At 34.8% G+C, this 23,300-nt stretch overlaps 3 protein-coding genes across 3 annotated transcripts; all 3 read right to left on the bottom strand.

Annotated features, from left to right (window-relative positions):
- Window positions 1-264: 264 nt before the first annotated feature.
- LOC105044617 (fasciclin-like arabinogalactan protein 11) lies at window positions 265-1,303 on the bottom strand. The gene has a single exon (XM_010922569.3). The coding sequence runs from the start codon at window positions 1,225-1,227 to the stop codon at window positions 490-492; it is 738 nt and encodes a 245-aa protein (XP_010920871.1). The 5' UTR covers window positions 1,228-1,303; the 3' UTR covers window positions 265-489.
- A 2,273-nt stretch (window positions 1,304-3,576) lies between these two features.
- LOC105044618 (dnaJ protein P58IPK homolog A) lies at window positions 3,577-11,490 on the bottom strand. Its single transcript, XM_010922570.4, has 9 exons — window positions 11,247-11,490; window positions 10,070-10,235; window positions 9,039-9,240; window positions 8,780-8,940; window positions 8,372-8,465; window positions 8,068-8,280; window positions 5,442-5,522; window positions 4,860-5,078; window positions 3,577-4,099 (listed from the first exon to the last, which is right to left on the bottom strand). Exons 1-9 carry the CDS (start codon window positions 11,344-11,346, stop codon window positions 3,902-3,904), a joined length of 1,434 nt encoding a protein of 477 aa, XP_010920872.1. The 5' UTR covers window positions 11,347-11,490; the 3' UTR covers window positions 3,577-3,901.
- Window positions 11,491-13,070: 1,580 nt separating this feature from the next.
- Window positions 13,071-13,921, bottom strand: LOC105044700 (protein EARLY HEADING DATE 2-like). The gene is made up of 2 exons (XM_073257020.1): window positions 13,503-13,921; window positions 13,071-13,419 (listed from the first exon to the last, which is right to left on the bottom strand). The coding sequence occupies exons 1-2, from the start codon at window positions 13,919-13,921 to the stop codon at window positions 13,071-13,073; spliced, it is 768 nt and encodes a 255-aa protein (XP_073113121.1).
- Between the last annotated feature and the right edge of the window lie 9,379 nt (window positions 13,922-23,300).

The raw sequence follows: 23,300 nt of genomic DNA, 5'->3' as shown, positions 1-23,300 counted from the left end.
TAACAATCTTTTACATTTGGGTGCTAACCGCTTTGTTATACGAGTTTGGATATGAAGTTTGCAGGTTAGAAATATCTGCACTCAGTTTCTACAAGGTTGGAGTAAACTATTTAACTTTCACTGGAGCTAAGCTGTCTACTGAGTTTCCCAAAGCACATCGGTCCCCTGTCCTTTGGTTGTCTCTCTTTTTTTTTTTCTTTTTCTTTTTTTTCCTGATGCAATAGAAGGCTGATGAAGCAGTCACTGTGTTTTGACAATGAGATATCATGATCCAAATTAATTCTTAAATTCAGAGGCTATATGGACACATTGATGTTTATGTTATCACTCTCTCATCTTTATCTTAGCACATACATAAATCAAATAAAAATTCAAAATCTGTTGCAGAGATAAAACCAGGCAAAATAAAAGGACACCAGAAAAATGCAAGCCCCGATACCCGACACAGACCACCACTCAGCAAAAGATAGAAAAGAACAGCAAAAGCACTCAGAGACTCCACCAGAGAGAAATGAGAGCAGCTACAACAGCAATGGCACCCGCAGACGCACTCCAATTCAAGCTAACAGCAGCAGAGGCCCCCGTAGAATCCGACGAAGTGCTCGAAGGCCCTTCAGCAAGAGGAGAAGCCTTCTTCTTAGATTTGGAGGGTGCAGGGGCAGGGGCTGGGGGTCCGAAGATATCCAATGGGAGGAGCACCTTGTCAACTTGGTACACAGCAAGCTGGTTATCTGAGTAGATGGAGTTGGACACCGTGGTGTTGACAATCCCTGTTGTTATGTTCACGCCGTTCCCTATGGTTGTCACATTGAGTGGGAACCGCCCATTGTATGCATCACCTGCGTTGGTTCGGAGTGGGTTGCTCACTGTTTGGAACTGGGACATGGAGATGAAGGAAGGAAGCACATGGAACTGGATCAGTTCAACCTTCTGCTGGTCGGTGAGGGAGTTGAGAGTGCCCGAGGCAAGGCTGGAGAAGGCATTGTCAGGGGGAGCAAAGACCGTGAGACCGGTGTTGGAGTTGTTGAGCTGGTTGTTGATCTGGTCATCAACTTTGGTACTCTTAAGCAGCCGGATGAATGTAGTGAACTGCCCTGCCTTCTCAAGTATTTTCGTGATGTTCGTTGGGCCTGGTGGAGCTGGAGCCGGTGCAGGTTGAGCTGCAGTTTGAGTGGTGAAGTGGAGGAGAAAGAGCAGGGTAATGGCATAGATCCTGAGGTGTTCCATGGCTTTTTTGGCTTCCTTCGCTGGCTTTTATTTATCCTCTCTCTCTTTCTCTCTGCTTTTGCATTGGTGGCTGGAGTTATGGTGGCCTTTTAAGGTAGTAGGAAGAGGGAGTGGAGGGGTCAGATGGTTGGTGGTGGGGTGGTCTCCAGCACCAAACTTAACAAGATGCTGCAACTAGTTTGCTTGGAGTGTTAGCAAATACAGTGAGGCATGATCTTAACACTTGTGCAATGATTCTTTCACAAAAAGCATCAGTGCAATGATGGAGGGAGCCCTGAATGCTTTTCATGTGTAAGATGGATTGTGTTATACCCTTTAGTTATTCTGTCTCTCCTCTTCTTCTGTATATTTTTCCCAGAACAAGCTTGTCAATATCATTTTAAATATCCATAGAGGTAGTAGGCTTAGTTTGTTGGACTGTCTTGTAAATTACAGTTGGTTATCACAAAAAATATACATAAATTTCGTGGGTTGCTATCCAAAACGATCACTGCCTTACGATTGCCGCTAAAGGAAAGGATCTGAAGCTGGGGATGTCACCTTCTCAGTTGCTAACGGCGGAAGGGAAAGTACTGCTTGCTAAAGGAGTAGTCTTTTTACCTATATTTGTCGTGATTTCTTTACTTCTGCTCAGTTTCTTCCTTTATATTCCCCAAAAAACGGTGGTCCTGTCCATGATCTGCTAAATAGTTTACTTGTGTCTATTTAGAAGAAACCAGGCTTAATAGTTTACTTACGTCTATTTAGAAGAAAGCAGGCTTACCCCAGACTACAGCACCATGAGACTATGAATAGTCCCCGTCCGAGGTTTACTGGACCAAGAAACTGGTAAAGCTTTTTGAGTGGATAATGTTCTATAATGTTTCTCGTGACCTAGTTTTTTTATATAAACAGGTTCTGTTAAAAACAAACATAATAATGGTTTGTTCCTACCGGCGATCTTTTTATTTTATAATAAATGTTCCTTTTAGTGGTGTTCTTTATTCCCAATGCTGCAAATTTGCTATAAGTATGTGCAGAAATATAAAAAGATCCTATAGAATTACAGTTGCAAGACAGAGGATGCAATTACCAAATGGTGATTAAAAAAAACCTTTTTTAATAAAAGAATATTTAGTTCAGATACAGCGTGCATGTTATTGTGATTTAAGTTGCCCAAGTTTCATGGTACAACAATCTTATGTTCGATGTTTACGACTTTGTACGTGCTTGGTTGCTCATCCATGGATTATGTCAACGGTAATGCATTTTCCTTGCTAACAGTAATATGAAACATGGGAACTATTAGATCTCTGATTAAACTACATGATCAAGAACAGTTAAATGGTTCCTTTAGGATCACTCACAGAATTCGACAGTGTATCTTGATCCAGGAGAAGCACTAGGAAAAGGACGCCTAGATCTTGGATTTTGGGGAAGAGCAGAACAAACAAAGGACGCCAAAATCTAGCCATCTCGTGGAAGAGCAGGTACTCTTGTTTGTTCCAAAAGCCTGCTATGGAATAACAATTAGAAAAATAATTTGACAAGTACAGATTTTGAAAAAAAAAAAAAAAAGGTGGATTGGGTCGGGCTTGTTTTAAGGGTATGGTAAACATGTTTTGCTAACTTTTGGGCTTTTACAAGGCTTATTTTCTTACGAGTTGTTGTAACAATACCTTACGGTAACATCATAGTAATGTTCTTTAGCAACCCAACGGCAGATCAATGTCCTGATTAAATCCCCGAGGTAAACAAAGGGGGTCTGATAAAATTTCGGTTGTTTGGCTGCCTGGTTTGCCTTTCACGGAGGCCGATGTCCGACTTCTGCCAAAATATATAACCATAAGCACAAGGACGATTAAAGCTTAAGGCTGCCTTTTCCAAATTCCAATGGGAGAAAAGAAAAAAAAGAGGGAAAAAACACAAAAAAGGATGAACCACCATCATGCTTCCAGAAGGAACCCATTGCTTTTTAACATATAGGGTATTCCAATTTCTTCATGAAATGAAATGTCCCACTGTCCCACCTCTACAACAATCTCAGATCGAAAATCTTTTCCTTATAACTTGCTCATTTCACTCTAATTTTTTTTTTTTTTGCTTTATTCATTCTTTCCTTCGTTTCATTATCCTTTTTCTCCCTTTCTTTTTTTTTCTTTTTTTCTTTCATATTTTTTTTCTCCATCTTTTCTTTCACTTTTGTCCGAATATATCCAACCTAATTTTTTTATAGAAATGGGACAAAATGACTGAAACAGCTCTTGTCCCACCACACTTAAAACCATGTATGCAATTATTAATGCAAATACTTTGAAAATTCAGCATTACCACTGAGAGACCCTTAGAAAGTAATTATGGCAAAGTGTCTTTCTTCCCATAATTTTTTTTAAAAAAAAAATCAATACAATGTAAACAACTTACATTTTGCGCACAAGGATTTGCAACACCGGCTGAGTATGACTTAAAAAAAAATTTCTTGAAAACTTTCAAGAAAACCTGCATTTTCCATCTAATTTCTTACGAGTCTCACTTAGGTTTTTTTCATCCAAAATCTGATACCTGTTAGCAGTTGGCACCTAATGTGATAAACTACCTTTCTCAATTCTTTTCGTTGCTCAAACTCCGACTTCTAAAGCACTCCTACGGGTCAGCGAACATCTGTGTAACTAAGAATGAAATAACACAGGTGTCATCAAAAATTGAACCCAAATCCTCCAGGGAAACCACCCCCAGGGAATCCTCCACCTGGGAATCCTCCTTGGAAGTGAAAAGTGAATTGTTGTCCTCCACCACCAAAAGGGTTAAAACCTCCACCACCCATTCCCATACCCATGTCATCCACATCCTCACCTCGGTCATATCTTGTACGTTTATCTTCATCACCAAGTACCTTTACAGAGGAATAAGAAGAGTTAGAATAGCAGGTGGGAATCTGAATCAGGCAAAGATAAAACAGAAACATCACACTCAATATACAATAGCAATGGCTCTGAACCAAATTTTGAAAAAGACAAGTGAAACAAGGAAATTGTCGAACCTAAAATATAATAAACGTGGCTATAGCTTATCCCAGATACAACGAAAAACCAACAAAGTTTGACATGGTTTATACTTCATCCAGGATATTGCAAGTGCTTGAATTTGAAAATGACAACCCATCATATTTCTTCATATAGAATATATTCAAAAAGTTTAAAGACCATACCAATCCTTAATATCAGGTCAAGCTGTTAGACCAAACAATACATCCACCATGACCCATATTCTGAGGATAATTTATCTATCTTACTGTCTTCTCTTTGTTCTTTTAAAGCTTATCTAGTTCTTTAAAGTAAATTGGCAGCAGCAGCACATTGGCAGATTTCTCAAATGATTTTGTACATTGAAATACTAGCACTACAAAAAATGATGCTTGCCAGACTACAATATACAAATTTAATTACTCTTTGTTGCAAAAAAGATGGAAGAGAATGTTGTTCAGGACTTTGTTGGGATACTGGGCAAACACAAGCTTACTTGACTTTGGTGTGATGTGCTGAAATAGAAGATAATCAATTGGTAGATGATAAAGGATAGGGAATTCATTTTCAGTAGAGCTTTCACAAAGCTAATACACAAGACTACCATTAACCAACCATCATATATATTACCTCATATGCTGCAGCAATTTCTCGAAACTTGGCCTCGGCTTCCTCTCTGTTGTCAACATTCTTATCTGGATGCCACTGCAAAGCAAGTTTCTTGTAGGCACGTTTAATCTCTGCAATAGAAGCAGTTCTTGAAACCCCCAGGATTTTGTACCAGTCCTTGCGTTTGCTTAACTTCAGTGATTTTTCAGCCCTCATAAGTGCTTCTCGAATATTCATATCCTGAAAAAGCGTAATCAACAATCGCCAACTATACAAACTAGTTTCAAACAAGTATGGGAAAAGAATAAATTTAAATAGAGAAAGTATACAGATGACAGAAATAATCAGCAGATAAAAATGAGCTCAAGGTCAACATATTAAGCATACTACAGATACCCTAATTCCTAAATAAAGCACTAGATAAAAGTTTGTAAACACAAACATGAATCAAAAGAGTTTCAATCAATAAAATATGAAATTATGGATGACACCGACAATAAGGAAAGAGGAAAAGAAGATTTTGTTTTTAAAAAAATAGTAGTGAAAAAAACAGTTCTATTTCTTCCAGTAATGCTTATTGAAAACTTGAACTATATAACGAACCTGTGGAGATTTTTGAGCGGCTATTTTCAGATCTTCCACAGCTCCCTCCCAATCTTCTGTTATAAGTTTAGCCTCACCTCGCTGCATAGAAACAGCTAGGCCTGTCAGATAAATAGGACCAAATTCCAGTACAAAATATTGTCATGGCAGATATATAACTTGTGGAAGACAAGGTAGTCAAGACATGCTAGGCAATTCTGATATGTTCGAACTCTACCATTGCACAATTAATACATCCATAAGACAGGCTGTCATCTTTGGCACCACCTGGTATTGAAAATTAATCAACAGTATTTTTTACATCTTTGTGAATTTGTCTTTCCTAGATGAAAAAACTGTTTCTCCCAAAAACAACAGGATCAGAGTCATGGAGCAGTAAGCATTTGTAAGCAATGATAGAAGATGCTCTCACTCAATCTTAGCATAAAAGGCAAAGGACCAACAAAAATTTAACCTCTAGACCTTACATCAGCTAAGTTTGTCAAAATTAAAGATGTTTATGGTCTGGGACCATCAGGTCAGTAAAAAAGCAAATCAGAGATTCCCAATCTGATGGTGCCGATACATGAAATTCATGTCAATAAAAGATATACCATTAGATTACTATTTAATGGACCAGTCTTCTCAAGCAACAATACTCTAAGAAAAGGACTACAAACAGCTATGTTCGAAAGGCAAAAGGACCAACTAATATATAGCTTCTGCATCAGTGAATATCGTTTATGTTACATGGTATCAATGTCAATAATGTTGAGCAGTAAACGGGACTCTTACTTCAACTTTACATGTATGGCCCAATTGACACTATCTCTGGCTCTTCAATGACCAATCTTGATACAGTTTGACCACGTAATTTCTTTAAAATCAATCAGATGGTCAAAATTCTAATTAATCTATTTACACATTCCACAGTAATATTGATTGGCGCTAGTGTTGAATGTCGCTCAAGAGGAAGGACTGCTTGATTGATAAGCGAGAGCCCATCAACCAGTAAAAAGCTAATGACTGGACAATTTCCCCCAATTTTATTAATACCAATTGATGAATAAACTACCACTTTAATGTCATCTTTCTTAAACATTACCAGGATAGAGAATAAATGGCCGTATTAATACCGTCTCTACAAATATAAATTTCAAGGACTTGCATGGAACATCACAAAATTTGGAATGGTTTCCTTTTCTTTTCAAGTTTACATGTGGAAAGTTTTATTCATAAATTGAAAGTTAGATGGACAGGAATCATGTCCTGATTGTACTAAAAAATAACTAATTATTTTTTTATAGGTGGTGCTGCAGGGGTTTTATGGAACTGATGGAATACACAATATCACTTCCTATGTACATTATGCTTGCATGATTTCATTCTAATATTTTCAAGCAAAAAAAAAGAAGAAAACGTATATCAGTTAGGGAGTTTACGTATTGATTTTATGTCATGACATAGTGACACTACATGACCAGAAAAAGACTGATCTATATACAGCAGTATGATTACAAGATGACCAAACCACAAAACATATACATATCACACATACATTAGCAATATGGAAAAAAAAAATACTTCTTTTTCTTTTTTTCCTCTTGCCAGGAGGGAGGGGTTAGTACAATACAATATGCAGTTGCAAATAAGCAAGAGCTTCCCTTCAAATTAAATATGCTCTACTGATACGGCTCCTGCATTTTTCTTTTCCAACAGGAATATGCAGAGGGGCAACAACAACATAGGAGATAAGTAAAAGGAAAGTTAAAGTTCTTTCAAAACCATATATTTGACAAAGTGATCTGACAATTAGCAGTAAAAGGAACAGAGTTTGACTAATTAAGAGGGGAAATGATGGCTTTAAAGGACAAATAAGCAGGTGCAGATAGAAAAATGATGAGGAAAGCCACATTTAAAAGGTGCCATGCAAGCCAGAAAGAGGAAAAATTTCCATGTTTGATTGATCTATGGAGGTGTCACTACACAACTCAACTGACTAAATTAAGCCTATATACTTCTAAGACACTCGCTACAACAGATTATAAAGTTAAATCAACGACAAACTGCAGGTTTTGTGATTGTGAATGACAAAGAATAACCCTAAGGTATTGTTAATGATGAGTATATGTAGGGTGTGCAATGATCAAGCCAACTTTCCTAACGAATTAGGATAAGCTCCATAGTTGATAATGCAATACATAAGCTTACAGTCACAATGCTAAGGTCCCAAAATTGCAGAGCTGGGGTAGGAACTGGCATGCCAATGCCTGAAGCTCCCTCTCCACAAGTTCATATCACAAACAACCAGTCCTTAAACAAGACCTGTTAAATATTTAGAACTGGACTCCTTAACTTTTTATGAGATGTCTTTGTAAGATTCACAGCATAACACATAGGTATCTATGCTTATTACTACCTCAGCCTTGAAGACAGATTGGCTTCATTTTCCAGACCAAATGGCATCAGGTTAACTCATGGCACTTCTCTATTTCATGCCACAAGCATGAGGTCAGGATCTAGATCTCAAGGTTTCCAGGCCATCCCAATCTAGCTAAATTGAGTTAAGACTTGGGAAGCATTTAGTTTAGAATGACTAGTTATAGCATTCCAAGAAGATTTGGAAGTTCAAAAAGCCATAGCAAACCTGGGCCAATGCTTCAACAAGCTCTTCATCAATCTCAAGCGCTTCTGTGCAACTGTTGATAGCATCTTTTCCTCTGCCAAGTTTAACCAAGACCTTACATAAACCAAGGTGAAGATGTACATTATGAGCACTATGACTCGGGTCCATTGCAAGGGCAGCCTTGAAGTCCTCAACAGCCAATCGTAGCTTACCCTTTGCAGCATTGTCTTCAGCCTGCAATAGTCCCATCAATTCACATTTACTGAGTATATAATTAAATAGTAATCTGCAGACTCACATCTAAGCTCCAGAATAATAGCCTTACACTCTTGGTCTTCTTTAGGAGATTTTTTAACCCAAAATATGCTTTCTTCAGTTCACTATGTTCTGGATCTAGACGGAGTCCCTTCTGAAAGTGCCTGAAAAAGTTTACCAAACTAGAAATAGTACTTCCTGCATCTTAAGCTTTCTTCTGACCAATTGCACAATTTGTCATATTCTTTTGTATGCTTATTCTTAAGACATCAAAAATACTAAAAGAAATTAGATTTCATATGCAGCACAATGTTAAAGACATGCTGACATTAGCCTTTGCGATCGTTTGGAAGTATAACTGCAGCTTAAATAAACAGGAAACATCGTTGCAGAAATATGCAAAAGAATGCACATCTAACAGATAAAATTTGAAACTTCTTTTAACATATATCTGTAGAGGAAGTTTCATAAATCAAACCTTGAAGCAACATCATGATCTGAGAGATAATAATAAGCACGGCCACGAAGCAGTAGTGCCTCCAAATTATCTTCCTCTTGTTTAAGTATGTATCCTGTCTCTGAAATAGCACTGGAGTAGTCTTTCAGTGCCAACAGCAATTTCACCTTAAGAATTTTTGCCTGCAAAGAACAAGCTTCATTGGAGTCAGACTACATCTTATCAATACAATCCAAATCCAATTCAACAAGCAAAAACATCATTAATCCATAAAAGGTACCTTTAAACATCCTGAAGAAAAGACAAGAACAATTTTATCGATGTAATCCAAAGCTCTTGAGAAATCACCAGAGTCAAAATGATTATTTGCGGAGTCCAATGCACTTTGAGCCTGCAATAACTGGGAGAGCTCCTTCTCCACTGAAGATATCCCAGGTTTTAGCTCTAGAAATTTTTTATAGTTTTTCTCAGATTCCTCAAATCTACATCAGACAAAAATTATATGAGATAGCATTTATTCTGAGACCACAGCTTTGGAGAAGTGAAACATGCCTTAAACACAATTCCATCTGATTAACTCTTCCTAACTAAACAACATCTTTATTTGGAACATTGTCCTCTATTTATCATTTAATATACATTTACTTTAGTATCGGATGATAGAGTATCAATTGCACAAAGTCCGTTATATAATCATGAAGAATGAATCTATGATTAATATATGGGAGAAAATAATCTTCATATTGTGTAGAGAACAAGACATAAAGCATGCCTTATCACAAAAGATGAATCAGCAATATCTGCTATGCACTTGCATTACCTCTATGTTCTCCATATTTTAGTATCTTGACTTAAAAAAAGAAACACCTTCAAGTTGGCTTCAGCCTTTGTCAAACAAAAATGATATATTCTACAGCTCTGTGCATTAATGGGAACATGCATGGGTTTTTAGATGAAGTTAAATAGCTTCTGTATAGCTACATGCATCGGCACTTTGAGTTCTAAAATCTATGGGTTGAGGATTACACACCACTAGGTTAGGATCCCAGGCAAGACTACATCATGTTGTATATGCCTTAACTGTTACGGACTGATAGTTTCTGATTCGAGAAGTTCACTCGATTCATATTTAATGACCTCAATTCTCTGCTGCAGAAAGAGGGAGCAAATAAGAAAAGACTGAAAGAAGTCCCCTCCTCTCCCTCTCTCATTTTCATGAATGCCTAGATTCTAATAAAAGGTCAAACATTTCAAATAAAATTCAAATAAATAAAATTGTTGGCAAAAATTATATATATAGCAAAAAAGCACCTGCATAGATGATGAAGAACAGATGCACGCTGTGAATAAGCTTCTGAAAGATTTGGATTTGCTTCTATTGCAGCATTGAGAAGTCCAAGTGCATCATCATACTGGTTCAACTTTATCATGCCAGAGGCTCTTTTCAATAAACTAACAGCATCACCATGTTGGCTTTCTGCATATCAGACAAACCAAAATAATATAACAATAGACACCGACATGCTCATCACAAAATTCAGAAAAAAACAACCGCATAGACAATCAGCATTTCTTAGTAAAAATAAAAAAAAGGGCTCCAATTGAAATTAGTATGCATGATAAGTATACACGGAACTTTTTTTTGGGTATACTGGATTTATTAAACTAATCTAGAGTAAATAACTGAACTTTTTTTGGGGAATAAATATACACACCGAACCTCAATAGCATATATACTGAACTTTAAAAAGGAAAGAACAAGGCACAGAAGCTGGCACTCTGTATTATCTCATATAATCTAATTAGAAAAGTTATGAAAATCGAAAACTTTTCTCAAATGTAGACATGTTATAGAATGGTGGATTGAGGTTCACAATGTATCAAGAACCGATAAGCCACCTTGCACATGGAAACCATCACAAGATGGATTTTTCCAAGAAGATAAGATAGAAAACTCTATCATGTCGGGAACATCCAAGTACGGCGTTCAGTTCCACACTCCTGGGTCCAAAATCCAGCAAGAAAAGAAACACTACACCAAAAGGCCACCTCTTAACCTCACAACATCAGCACACCATCATTCCCATCAAAAGAAAAGAATGGAATAGACCAGGCTAAGCTACGGCCTTAATTCCCAATCTCAAATGGTTCAAATCAATTCTTATACCTTCAACACAGTGAATCGTCCCATATAGTAAATAAGAACAAATGCGGTCGCATACAAGTATCCAACACTGATGGTAAAGAACTGACAAGATCGACTGGAATCAAAAAGAAGAAAAAAAAATTAAGAATTAGGAATCCAACGTTTCAAGATTTCATCTTTTTTACTTCTTTTTCATATTTAAATAAACCCAAAAAATCGTTTTCGGAAGAGTACCACGCTAGTTACAACAATTTAACACAAAGAACAACGACATCAATCCCGAATCGTCTCAGGAAAACAAAACCCTAATAGATTCAACGGGCAGAGGCGGAAAGGGCGTACCTTGGCCGAAGACGAGCTGGGGTTGGAAGGAAGAGAGCAAATGGACGAGGAGATGAAGCACGACGACCCGTCCCCCGGAGCCGGAGAACCTCGCCGCCATCTTTCCTTCCCGAATCCAAAGCGAAGACAAGAAGAAAGCCCCAAATCCAGATCTCCAATCGATTCAGACAACCCCACCGTAGCTTTTCCGGGGATTCTTGTTTGGGGCTTTCCGTTTTTTTTTTTTCCCTCCCCTTGTGTTAGGTTCGTGATCGAATTCGGAATCGGAGGGGGAAGTATTTAAACGCCTGGTTAGTACTTCGTGTCAACAAGAGACACGTCTCGAAAACCAATGACCATGCGCCACGTTGATTTAGCTTTGAACGAGCTCGGCTTCTTCCCCTTGTATTACCATAGGAACAACGCAAAGCCCAATTATCCGAAGTCCAATGAGCAATGACAATCAAAAGAATAATTTGTGTCAACTATTTTTTTCTAAGGATTTAGCTATGTTGTTCCTTTATATTATTTTATAAGAAATATATTAAAAAAAAAAAAAAAAATTTGACCACACAATAATGGATTTTGGTAGCTTCTTAATTAGAATAGGCCGCCAACAAGTTGTCAACCTCCCAACCTTTGTCCTTTGGGACAAGGCGTATATTGGTCAATTCAATCCTTACTTCCCTTCCTACCTACTTCGTGTCTGTATTCAAAATTCCAACTTGGATCATTTAGAAGATTGATAGCATCAAAAGATCCTTCTTATAGCAAGGAACGATGGCGGTTAAAGAATTCTAGAGGAGGATGGCCATTTGCACCTGGGTCTTCCCATTGCAAGCAATGCAATGCGTGTCACGATTCTACTTCTACATCCGGCTTACTAAATGGATGTTCGCTCTTATATTTTTCTCTCAGTTTACAGGTTCCATCTATCATTCAGCTTAACACTCTATAAGCCCTCCTACATCTACATTTTCCCATCGGAGACGGTGTGCTTTGCACCATACTTCTACTTGTCTTGCTGACTCAGTTGTTTCGTGCCACTTTATTATGCTTATAGCACGGGAAGCTCTTCATCATCTTCGTCTGATGCTACTTATTCCACAAGACTCTGTTTCCCACTAAGTCTATTCTTCCACTTTAACATTCAGTCAGCTATTCAGTATAAGCAGTCGCATGTCTTCTTGATCACTTCTTACACATCAACTGTCGTCCCTTTTTTTCAATTTCAGCTCCGCCCTCCTCATCTCCTACACCACCACCTAACCCAACAACTTCGTGTATGGCCTCACATCTTGGATCTTAAAGGCCATATTTCGGGTAAGAATATTCAGACTTGTTGGCCTGTCTAGCCTGTATCTTTTAAGCATCCATCAAAATCTCAGTCTAAATCCCAGTTTGTGGGCCTGTTAATTTGTAGGAAGGGAAAAATCCTCCGCCTTCTCACCAAAAAGAACCACCTCAAGATGGACAATGCCCGGCTAAATGAGGTTGGGCGAGATATTAGGCCCATGTTTTATTTCATTTGGGTTCCCAACCCACTTTAACCAATTTCACAGACATGCACCAAAGAGAAAAGATGACCCAAAGGCCCATAGCACAACCATCAGGAATTAAAGACAGAGAAGTCATGTATCCCCAATTCTGCATGTTTGCCACCTGTTTAATACATGTTTCTGAAACAAAAGTCTGCACTTAAACTTATTTTTGATAATAAGTTTGCATTCAAACTAAGACTAAATATGAAAAGTTTAAACCTTCCAAGCAAATCCAATAGACCAAAATCCAAATTATTAAGGAGGGTATATCTTTGGGGAGTGCCTACGCCGCCCAGGGACGGCATCAAAATCTCATCCAACTCATGTAAGCCAACGCATCCATCGGCGGCAGACCGGAATCATTTCCACCAAACCAGGCAGCCCCATTCCCAACGCATCCCCCGGGGCCCGCATAGTTCTCAGCATTCCATTCTCCCCCAACAGCATATCCCCCGGTCGTCCACGATGCGTTGCTTCCCATTCCTTCATTAAAGTTGGCAAATGATGGAGCCATCAACGGATGCGATGCATTCGACGCAGTGACTCCCTGAACTACGTTGGAAACACCATTCCCTCCCTCGTGCGCCATCATCGGCACGCCCCTTGGGTTGGCCACGTTGCAGTCCTTCTGGTGCGCGGCACAACTTCTCTTCCTATGTTAAAATAACGACAGCATTCGAGGTAGTTAATTAGTTGGTGATGGAGAGAGGGTAGAAGTCGGCAGAGCGATGCTTACCGGTTGGATTCTTTGCCGCATCTTTCACACCTGAAGTTGCCGGTGCTGCACCGGTTGAAGTGCACCTTCATGTCGGCCTCGACGGCGTACATCTTGCCGCAGTTCTCGCACCTCCACCTCCGCGGGCAGTGCTTGCGGAGGTAGTGCTTCTTGATGCCGGTGATGTCGCCGAGGGCACGGGTTGGGTCATGGTATACACAGCTCGGCTCGGGGCAGACGTAGACACGCTTCCTCTTCTTGTGGGTACCGCTCTTCTTTAGACTCACCACCAGGTTGTGTGATCGCTTGTGAAGCTGAAGGTTCTGATCTCTTTCGAACCCTCTCTTGCACACTCCACAGACGTAAACACCTGTCGCTAGTAGCCTTTCTGGTGATAAAGCTACCACCTCTGCCGTTGGATCTTTTGCCATTGGCAGCATTGTTGTTCAAGTGGATTAAATTTTAAAAAAAAAAAAAAAAAGTGAGTAATAATAATGGAAATAATGGTGCAGAGAATATGAAAACGGAGAGAAGTATAAACCTGGCCTGCCCGGTCCATTTCTCTTTCGCTTAGGTTGGGGAATTTGCTGCTGGGGTGTCAGGTTGCGGTTTGTTTCCCCAGGGAGACTTTGGGCGGAGAATGGAACGGCAGGAGCGTCTGCAGACATTGTGCTCTGAAGCCATCGAAATGGTTACAAAGTTATCCTTATTCAGTTTTGCTAGCTATTTCTATATTTTTTTGAATTCTTCAATCAAACCAAACTGAAAGTATCGAAGATCTAGAAAAATCAACAAGCTCAAAGCCTACATTCTTTCAGGAAAAAAAAGAAAAAAAAAAAAAAAAAAGAGACAAGCTAACAGTAAAATCCATATTGAAATGATTTCCCATGGATTTCGTCCTCTCGTAGATGGTCCATCTACTTGGGCCTCTATCTAACTCTCTTTGTGCGTGCATATGCAAGTGTTGCTATCGTATGATTCTGTGAATTTGGTTAGGGGGATGGCTGCTTCTCATCCCCACATGCTTTTCCTTGACAATCCCCTGTCCGACGTAAGTTATCTGCATGCAAGACTTGGGTTTTCGTGACAGCAGCCTTAAGCACATCAACCTCCTGTGCCTACCCCAAATATTATGTTCCCTCACCATAATTGTGTTCTAGGTCTAGGATCACCATCATGCAGTGGGTTAGGAGCAGAATTTTGAGTAGATCATACTTTGCATCAAAATTATTAGGCCTTTTCCCTAGTAGCTTAAGTTTTAGATCGAGTTCAGATTGATAGTTAACATAGTATCAATGGTTAGATTTGCTAGTGGTCGTAAGCTCAAAACTCTCCAATTCAACTGTTTATTTAATTATTCCCTATTTATCTATTGTCAAGCTTAAGCTTTAAGATTTTCCATCATTTTGTCTAAACTCTTAAGTGATGACATCCAAGGGTTATGAAATTACTAGGAAAACAAATACTCCATGTATAATGATCTCATAGTTTACTTTTGATGTCGATAATGATCTCATAATGAAATATATACACATTTAGAAGAATAAAGATAAAGATGAGAAATAATACATATATAGTTTTGCATGATTCATATTGATGAATATATCTATTATCCAAATATCATGAACATATCCATTATCTAAACACTAAGAATTTCTGCTGTATAGAAGATACATTTAGAGCCTTATAATAATGTCTTCAAAAGAAAACCAAGATATGCATGACATCTATTAAGAATAATGGTCTAGTAAAAATATTAAAACTTATATCTTTCTTCACTTTCTTCTTGTTTCACCTTATCTTTTTTTTGTTTTGGCATGATTCACCTCACCTCTGTATCTCAATCTTTCATTCTCTCTAGTACCTCTACACTTATGAATAAGGCCCCCACTATCCTTTAAAAAAAATAAAATAAAAGTATTATTGAAACACTATGTGATTCACATTGATGAATATGTCTACTATCCAAAAATCATAAATGTATCCATTATCTAAACACTAAGATTTTCTACTATATATAAGATACATTTAGAGCCTTGTAATGATTTCTTCAAAAAAAAAAATCAAGATATGCACTATATCTATTAAGAATAATGGCCTAGTAAAGATATTAAAACTTATATATTTTTTCATTTTCTTATTTTTTTTCACCTTATCTCTTTTTTATTTTGGCATGATTCATCTCACCTCTATATCTTAAATCTTTCATTCTCTCTAGTACCTCCACACTTATGAGTGAGGCCTCACTATCTTTTAAAAAAAATAAAATAAAAATATTATTGAAACACTACATGATTTACACTGATGAATATGTCTACTATCCAAACATCATGAATATATTCATTATCTAAACACTAAGATTTTCTGCTATATAGAAGATACATTTAGAGCCTTGTAACGATTTCTTCAAAAAAAAATTAAGATATGCATTACATCTTTTAAGAATAATGGCCTAGTAAAGATATTAAAACTTATATCTTTCTTCACTTTCTTTTTTTTTTCATCTTATCTCTTTTTGTTTCGGCATGATTCACCTCACCTCTATATCTCAATCTTTCATTCTCTCTGGCACCTCCACACTTATGAGTGAGGCTCCAATATTTTTAAAAAAATAAAATAAAAATATTATTAAAATACTATATGATTGCTATTACGAAAGAAAAAAAAAGATCAGTTTAACCTTACACAACCTGAATCAACTCTTGCTTAATAGCAAATACCAAAAGAATATGATTTGATGTAATAGATAGGCAATGGAGCATAATAAAATGAGATTTTATCTTATGTTCTTAAATTAACTTTTTTCATGAAACATAATACTCGGCAAGATAAAGAATAAAACCTATAGAATTGAAACAAGACTTGTGGAAGCTTTAGATGGTGGCATCCCTACTATATTCCTCAAGGGGGAAGTTGAACTTATGAGAAAATATGACTCAAGGATAGAAGTAAAGTAAAAAGTTGATAACAACTATGGAGTATAATTGGAAGACTCTTTTATGAAATCGACGTAAAAAGAAATGATTAAAATATTTTCATAGTTAGATTGGGATGGAAAAGGCATGTTAAGAAACAAGATAAATGAAACTAAAATTAGTTTAAAAACATGATATAATAATAAACATATTTAAGATGTAGTTATAAGTTATATACTTTTATTAAAGAAAAATAAAACCTGTGATAGATAAGTTCTAAGTATTAAGAAGCAAATATGAAAGTACCTTTATGATTAGAATACCCACTTATAGTTAGTGTAAGTCAAGTCACATTTGGATTTAGTACAAAAATTCTGATATCTTTGATTTTTATATTTTTTAAAATTAAAGTTGTGATTTTGATTACTAGGTAAATGAAGTAAATGAACTTCACAAATTTTTCAAATACTATAATTAAAAATTTCTACTTAAGTAATTTATAAGATCATTTAAAGGTTGCTTCTGCCATATGATATCAAGGATTGACGTAATTCATATGAATTGATATGACACTTGGGATGACTTAAATATGGAGATGGCAAAGACAGCATTAGTGTGCCTAAAGAACTCTCCATGTGATCAATACCCTAAAACATTTTTCTTTCTACTTGGATAGAAATTTTAAAATTCATGTCTTTTGATTCTATCATTTTACAACATTTTATTTTTGAAATTTCTCATTTTAACAATTAGGAGACTTACTGAAGAAATAAAATATAATAAATAATAAATATTTTAAAGTTTAGAATAAGATTATGATTTTCAATTTAAGATATCCAAATGTAGCACCTCAGATTATTTTACTAACACAATTTCACATGTGCACTTCTTAAGATAATTTTAAATTGCTAACTTTTTTTTTCAAATCAGTAATATCTCATGCCTTAGTTGAGATGGATAGATTCTACTACCAGCTAAAAAAATTGAATAACTCATCCATGCAACTTAAAGTTAGTAGCAAGACTACAAGAGATCCAAGTATTTATAGTAGTGTGCCATGTGCACTTGTTGAGATTTTTTTCCTAAAAATCTACAATTACTCATAATATGCTCATATTTGGGAAACACAAAACTTGCAAGCATCCTATTTTATAGGCATTAACTAAACTGATATAGCTTAATTATTTTATCAAAGTTCTATATGTTTTCTTAAGCACAACATGCAAATAGTTGGTCAATGACTAATATACTATGTAAATAAGGAAAGATATTGGATAAATGTAATAAAATAGGTATAGTACTATCATATGTTTTTTTTGTATAAGACATGTACAACATACTTGTGCATGATTGAGTCGTATATATAGTTGCAAATCTATAGTCAAGAAAAGAAGATAAAGAGCTATATCTTCTTCTTTATTAGAACAAGTAATCTGATTAATAATTCTATTGATTTTGAATACAAAAAAAACATAAAAAGATAAAATAAACTAAAAAAATAAAATATTAAATAAAAGTAGAAGAATTATAAATATAATATCCAAATCCACCTTTTGTAGGTGGGTATGAAACAAAAGGCTGCAGAATATTGATTTAAAATATAATTTTTTTAAAATGTATCAATGTTAACCCTAGAGAACTAAATTTAATGCTTAAAAAAAATAACGAGTAGTATAAATTAGTTAATCTAAAAAAATGAGCATGCACAATAAGAGGAGACTTATTAGATATATAAAAGATGACTATAGCATCTTTATTTTTTCTTTGTTTAGAACATTGTATAATCATATCAAAATTAGAAGAAGAGCCAGTAAGCTCACAAATGAGAAGTCAAAGAGCGAGTTTACTTATTTGACAAAAGGTAAAATAAACAGAAGGTATACTTACTTTTTTAATACATGACTTGTAGGAAGTCAGAGTGCACTTACATGGAATGATTTTAGATGAACAGATTATATATTTTCTATCACATATTGGACATAGTTAATATGATGAAATATGAAATGAGGAAGATTTTTTGCATATGAAATCTATCGAGTCAAATCATAGCAATACACTACAAAAAAGAAGAAAAAAATCGTAGCGATGAGCTATTGATTCTACAAATCAAAACTTAAAAAAATAATGCTTCCTTATCATCAATTCAATTTGTGTATCAAATTTATGCAATCATGCAAAAAAAGAAGAAAATCCTAGCAATTTGCTTTCAATTATGTAAATTAGAGTTTAAAAAAATGATAAGCCTTTATAATCATCAATTCAATTTGTATAATAAATTTATGCAATCGGACCTATTTCATGTTGAATCTCTCTATTTGAAAAAATTACTAGTGAGATTATTTATTCTAGATATGATCGATCAAATCATCTTCGGATCTCAACCATATTTTCAATACAATATATCAATCATTGAGTTTTCATACAATAAAAAAATAAATAATAAATAATATAATCAAAAATCAATATGAGAGGAATATAACTAAAATTTCTTGCTTTTCACTTCTTTTTAGGTTAGAACTTTTTTTCGAGTCTCATGGTGCTATGGATCGATCGAATCATTTTCAAATCTCAACCATATTTTCAATACGATATATCAATCACTGAGTTTTCATACAATGAAAAAAATAATAAATAATTTGATCCACAATCAATATGAGAGGAATATTACTAAAATTTTTTGCTTTTCATTTCCTTCCAGATTAGGACTTCCTTTCGAGTCTCGTGGTGCTATGGTTGTATATATTTGCATATTTTCAATAAAATATCTCAATCACTGAGTTTTTATATAACAAAAAATTTTAAAAAAAAAATTAATTAAGAATCAAGAAGAATATTACCAAACTCTTTCACTTTTTGCTTCCTTCCAGGCTAAGGCTTATCGAGTTTTATTGCACTCTGCTACAGCTATATATATTTGCATATTTGGGAAAAAACAAGATATTTATATGGAGGTGCAATGGGTGGGTGGGGTGCTATTTATGGAAATGAAGGATGCCCTAAACCAAATTCTCTGTATGTAATAATCTTCCATTTTGAATGCTGGTTCCTCATCATATGAGTGGATAGCTAGTCTATATCATATTATAATTGATACAAATATAGAAGGCATCCTTCTTAAATATGTTTTAATATATGATAAACAGTGGATCTACTCTCTTGATAAGGATTTCTCATTCAAAGATATATATATATATATATATATATATATATATATATATATCCCAAATTTAAATAGAACTATAAAAAAAAATTAAGCAAACTATTTATGCTATGAAAATCAGTTGAAGTTAGAAAATCACCTTCCTAGCATAACTTGCATTACTATGAATGTCACTCTATAATGGACACTTATTTATCTTGATGCCATATCCTAATTTAATTGGAGGTATTGCGATGAGATTAGATGCTATCTTTAATAAAAATAAAAGTTTAGAGAATATATCTTAAATAGTAGCTAAATTTGCAAATATGGCTATAGCCTCAAAATTGCATCCCTCTTCTGTTAAGAGTTTGAAACTTTGAAGGTATTTTTCCAAGTGTTTAACATGTATAATTGTTCAATCATTTCATAAAGTGGTCAAGCACCAACAAATATTATCTTGCAAAAAAAAAGAGAGGGAGGGGGGAAGCAATCTCTATCAAACTTAATATCAAACTCAAAAAACCTCAATTTTGCAAGATATTTATTTTGATAAAGAAAAGAACTCACTACATACAAATATACAAATAATGAGATATATAAAATAAAATTTGATAAGCTTAAAAATTAGAAATAGTCATCTATGCATCATGCAACAACTTATAATTGCACAAACTTGCCACAACTGCATAATATATAGTCTCATATATTGCATAAGGCTCATGCAATCACAAGCCACTATTTCATACGCAAATGAAAAATGATCATGATCTACAAATTAGGCTCCTTAGTTCAAGCATGAATTGAAGAGAAACTAAACTTTATATATTTGGATTCACTAAGAATTTCATTAAATCTTGACCCTTGATAAAGTGGATGAACTATCTAAACAATGATTTTTATGTTGCTTGATGCATAGATAATATTTTGTAGGCTAAACCTCTCCACTTAAAAGCAAACTAAAAAGGATCCAAACTCTTCATATGTGGGTTCACCAAGCATCATTATCTTCACTTTTGATAAAGAGTGAATAAATTGACAGATAAGGAATTTATATACTACATTATTTGTGCTAAGTAAAGGCAAAATGTTGTCCTTTATTTGATCATCATTTTACATATTGTTGTTATACAAGTAGCATTTTAAAATTTATCAATTCTCGTTAGCCCAACATGCATAAATTATGCTTGTTTTTTCATATAATTATATTTGTTTTGGACATGATTATATGTAACTATGCATATAGATAGAGACTACACATAAAATGGCTATTGAATCAAAAGCTTAGAATAAAATTTTTAATCAATAAAGATTAGACATAACACAATAGTCAATACAAGGATGAAATCTCAATCACCCTCTTTAACAAGTATTAAATAAAAAATTGTAATCAATCCAAGGGTAAGACATCAATTACCCTTTCATATATCCAGACTTGTTGGAATAGAACATCCCTTTTGAAAGTGGTTCCTAACCTGAAGTCACAACAATCCACTATGGTTTTAGTTAAATAAACTTAGGGTCAAATTCATATATCAACAATGACTTCTAAGATTTATCCTTTATAGTGAGCACACTAATATATTATACCATGTATCCAATGGAGGTAAGGGTTTCTCATTGATTCCACCTATGGCTTTGTGTCCACATCATTAGAAATATGTTAGACATAGGAGTTTTGGATTCAAGAAATGATTTTATCAGATATTTTTGTATCACACAAATATTATTGATTTTAATAAATAAAATATTTTTAAAAAATTTCATTTTTTGCATGCATCATGATTTAGTTGTCTAATATGTGATCCAAGATTTTGATAGGTCACAATATTTATTGGCTATAGGTTTGATTGAATTAAAAAGGGATAAAAAAACTAAATTACAATAATAGTTGCTATGAATGAAGGGAGATTTGTCTAGCCATTCTATCTATTGGAGATTAGAATGATTATGCATTTTATATGCAAAGAGATTTTTGTGATGAGTGTGGCCCATCTATCGAGTAAGATAGAATCCATAGTATCTTAAATGTCCAAGTTGACCTCGAGGCTCCATATTTGTTTGTCATTCTTAGCCTCTTTATAAATTTCTTTTCAGTCCTCATCATAACCAGATTTAACGGTAGATGGACTAAAACCTTGGCATAGATTTGATTTGTTTGGGCTAGTTAGTCCTAATTCAATTGGTCTAATAAACCAAGACTCAAATTGTGATTAGAGTTTTTTGTTGCTAGCTCATAAGAATAATCCTAGTTAACCAATCACATGTGGGGATCTACATTGTCTGACCGCAAGTACAGGCCTCGGTTGCTAGATGCTAGCTAGGCATCAAACCTACTGAGCTGTGAACATCTAAGGTTTCCTAGGTTCGCATGTAAGGCTTAGGGTTACACCCTAGGTTGGCTCCTCATTATAAATAGAAGGGGAGAGGCAAGATTTCAAAGTGCTATGCATTTTTCAAAAATCTCACATAGAAATCTCAAGAAAGAGCTACCTAATGAACTGCCCATAAAAGGAGAGAGAAAAGAAAGAAAATTGTAGGAAAAAAGAGATAAGAAGAAATCTGCTGACTAATTCTTGGAGGGCCTGTTGGGCACAAGCGGTTCGTCTAATGCCTAATGAAGTCTTCATATATCTTTTATTTTTTCATATTCTCTTATATTATCTACATATATTAACCTATTTACTATGCATGTAATTTATGATTTTAATAATTTATTGAAAAAAATGATCCAATATTCTTCTATTTTATTATGATGTTGGATTGCACTAATGTCCATCACTCCATGCCATCACAATCCAATCATGAAACGTATTAGTTCGTTATATTTATCTTTCTCATGTAAAGAAAAATGGCAACTCTTCGTGCAATTTTGAGTAGGTTACTAAGCAAGATTTTTTAGAATAAATGATAGGTCGTACGTATTAGTTCGTTATATTTAACTTTCTCATGTAAAGAAAGGTGGCAACTCTTCGCGCAATTCTAAGGAGTAGGTTACTGAGTAAGATTTTCTAGAATAAATGATAGGTCATAAAACTTGCTCTAAATCTGTATCTTTTTTATTATTAAAAAAAAAGAGTATGTATTTAAGAGTATCACCGTTATACGTGTTTGCATGCATGATAAATAAGATAGGCAACTTATTGATGATCCTCATGCAAAATTTTAATATTTAATCATAAAGTCAACTAAAAAGGTACTCCAAATATTTGCACCCTACAAAGAAATACTTCTACCATACATTTGGAAATTTCTGATGGTTCTAAACCTTGTAGATGTTTTAATTGTGTTGAGACAACAAAATATACAGTAGCTTTCAGCATCATCCTCTCACCCGCCATGCTTTGGGTCTTTGAACCATCCCCAGCCTCCAACATTTCAATCATCCCAAGTGACCCATCCAAAGAGCTTAAACATCAAAAGATTAAAGTTGATCCAAGCGAATCAGAGCATTCTAAACAACTAAGGACTCTTTTAGTTCAAAAAAAAAAATTTCTTCCCAAAAAATAACTTCTTTGAAAGTTATTTTCTAAAAATAAGATTTTAACATGTTTGATTGACCATAAGAAAGTGACTTATTGTAGAATAACTTATGTTTGATTGAATACCTATTTTTTTAAAAAAACTATATAAAATACCTTAATAGATATAAGACCATATCTTTTGCTCTAAACATTATATAAATATAAATATTATATTATATTAATATAAATATAAATATAATATTAATATATTATAATATAATATTAAACTATAATAATTTAT

This window comes from Elaeis guineensis, chromosome 5, assembly GCF_000442705.2.
Source record: "Elaeis guineensis isolate ETL-2024a chromosome 5, EG11, whole genome shotgun sequence".
In the NCBI taxonomy this organism is placed as follows: domain Eukaryota; kingdom Viridiplantae; phylum Streptophyta; class Magnoliopsida; order Arecales; family Arecaceae; genus Elaeis; species Elaeis guineensis.
The sequence above is the reverse complement of the archived record's forward strand: the minus strand, read 5'-3'. Positions and strand labels throughout refer to the sequence as shown.